The sequence below is a fragment of the Bison bison genome, unplaced genomic scaffold (assembly GCF_000754665.1).
Source record: "Bison bison bison isolate TAMUID 2011002044 unplaced genomic scaffold, Bison_UMD1.0 scf7180017864183, whole genome shotgun sequence".
Lineage (NCBI taxonomy): Eukaryota > Metazoa > Chordata > Mammalia > Artiodactyla > Bovidae > Bison > Bison bison.
Window position 1 is genome coordinate 9241127 of NW_011494755.1, and position 1665 is coordinate 9242791.

The 1665-nt window shown below is 37.3% G+C and overlaps 1 protein-coding gene across 1 annotated transcript in view; it reads right to left on the reverse strand.

Moving 5' to 3' along the window:
• The window catches only part of ZFP37 (ZFP37 zinc finger protein), a 19492-nt gene that overhangs the window by 12568 nt on the left and 5259 nt on the right, over positions 1–1665 (reverse strand). Inside the window, exons 2-3 of the mRNA XM_010843596.1 lie at positions 629–755; positions 184–318 (exon numbers count right to left, since the gene is read on the reverse strand). Of these exons, the coding sequence (XP_010841898.1) occupies positions 184–318; positions 629–755 (262 nt within the window). The remainder of the gene's footprint in view (positions 1–183; positions 319–628; positions 756–1665) is intronic.

The following is a 1665-nucleotide window of genomic DNA, read 5'->3' on the forward strand; positions in this document are numbered from 1 at the left end:
AAGGTCTCAGAGATTAAGGTCTCATCACTAGTATAAAATTTAATTATTAGTTATAAATCTTAATGATTAAATTTTATACTAGTGATGCAACATATGATTATAGTGACAAAAAAAAAAGTAAATAACAAAAGTGTGGGAGAAAGAAAGAAATCCAAAGTTATCATCAAGAAACTAGGAACTTACTTCCATTGGCTCCTATTTCTTTGGTTCTTGCTATTTCACTCGAGCCACCTTGTCTGCTTCCTTTCCCCTTCCCTAGCCATGGCTCTTCTCCTTTTTCCAACTTGGATATCATGTCTGGTTTGAGAGCCTGATACCCTACTCATGAGAAAAGACAGAAATTGAGTGTTAGAACAACAAATATCCCAGAAATCAATCCCTAACATCTGAGTTTCAGAGCTTGTAAAGGATAAAAGAATACGTTGCTTCAGAAATTTCACAGTGCAATGCCCACAAACCCCATCTGAGTAGATCCTCCATTTTCAAGGCAGGATCACACGTATTCTGCTTAGTACCCAAAGGGATTACACCTCTTTGATTCATAAAAATCGAGGATAAACTTATCAAGGGCATCAGAGAGAAGGCATCACAGTAAGTATAGTTTGAATTACAAAGGAACTGTCCTTACCCATTGAGGCTAGGTTGCTGTAATTCTCCAGCATCACATCCTTGTACAGGCTTTTCTGAGCAGGATCTAGTTGCTCCCATTCCTTCCTGGTAAAGGCCATAGTCACATCATTGAATGTTACCGATCCCTGTAAAACAGCACATTCCTAGTTCAGTCTAATGTTATCCACATCAGTGAGAGACCTGGACAAGATAATAATTACTTGTTCCTACCTTGTCCATTCACTGTTTGTCATAAAGTTATTTTTTCACTCACTTTTGTTTTTGAGAGGCAAAAACCACATTAAGAAATGTCCCTATAATGGAATGAATGTGTCCCTCCAATTCATGATTGAAACCTTGCCCTCCAAATGTGATGATATTAGGAGAGAGGGCCTTTGGGAGAAAATTAGAATTAGATGAGGTTATGAGAGAGGGTTTTCATGAGTGGGAATAGTGCCCTTATAAGAGTTATGAGAGAATGTGCTTCCTCTCTCTGCTCTTTCTGCCAAGTAAGGATCTAATGAGAGTCTGAAACCGGAAGAGGGCCGTCACCAGATCCCAAAGTGCTCTCAGACATGTAGCCTCCAGCACCGTCAGAAATCAACTTCTGCTGTTATAAGCCATTCAGTCGAAGGTACTTTGAAAAAACACCATATGATTATGAGACAGAAAGACAATTACAACAAACAAACATGTTAGAATCAGTCTTCATCTTTATAACTAAACACTATGGATATAGAGTTCTGAGGTAGAAGAATGGAGACCCTTGGTTTTTATGAGCAGCCAAAAAATCAATTATGTTTGGGAGCAAAAGTAAGATATTTACTTTTGTAAGGATTTGGAAAGTATATTACCTATGTACTTTAAAAATAAAGAGAAGAAGGGAGGGAGGTATAGGGAATGTGGTAAGAAAAGGAGAGAGAGAAGAGGAATAATTTTTAAAAGAAGGAAAATTGGATCAGAATAATTTTGAGACTGGGAAAGGCCTAATAATATACAAGAGAGAACTATGAATAATAAAACCAGTAAAGTGTTTAGTTACATCCAAGTCATTTG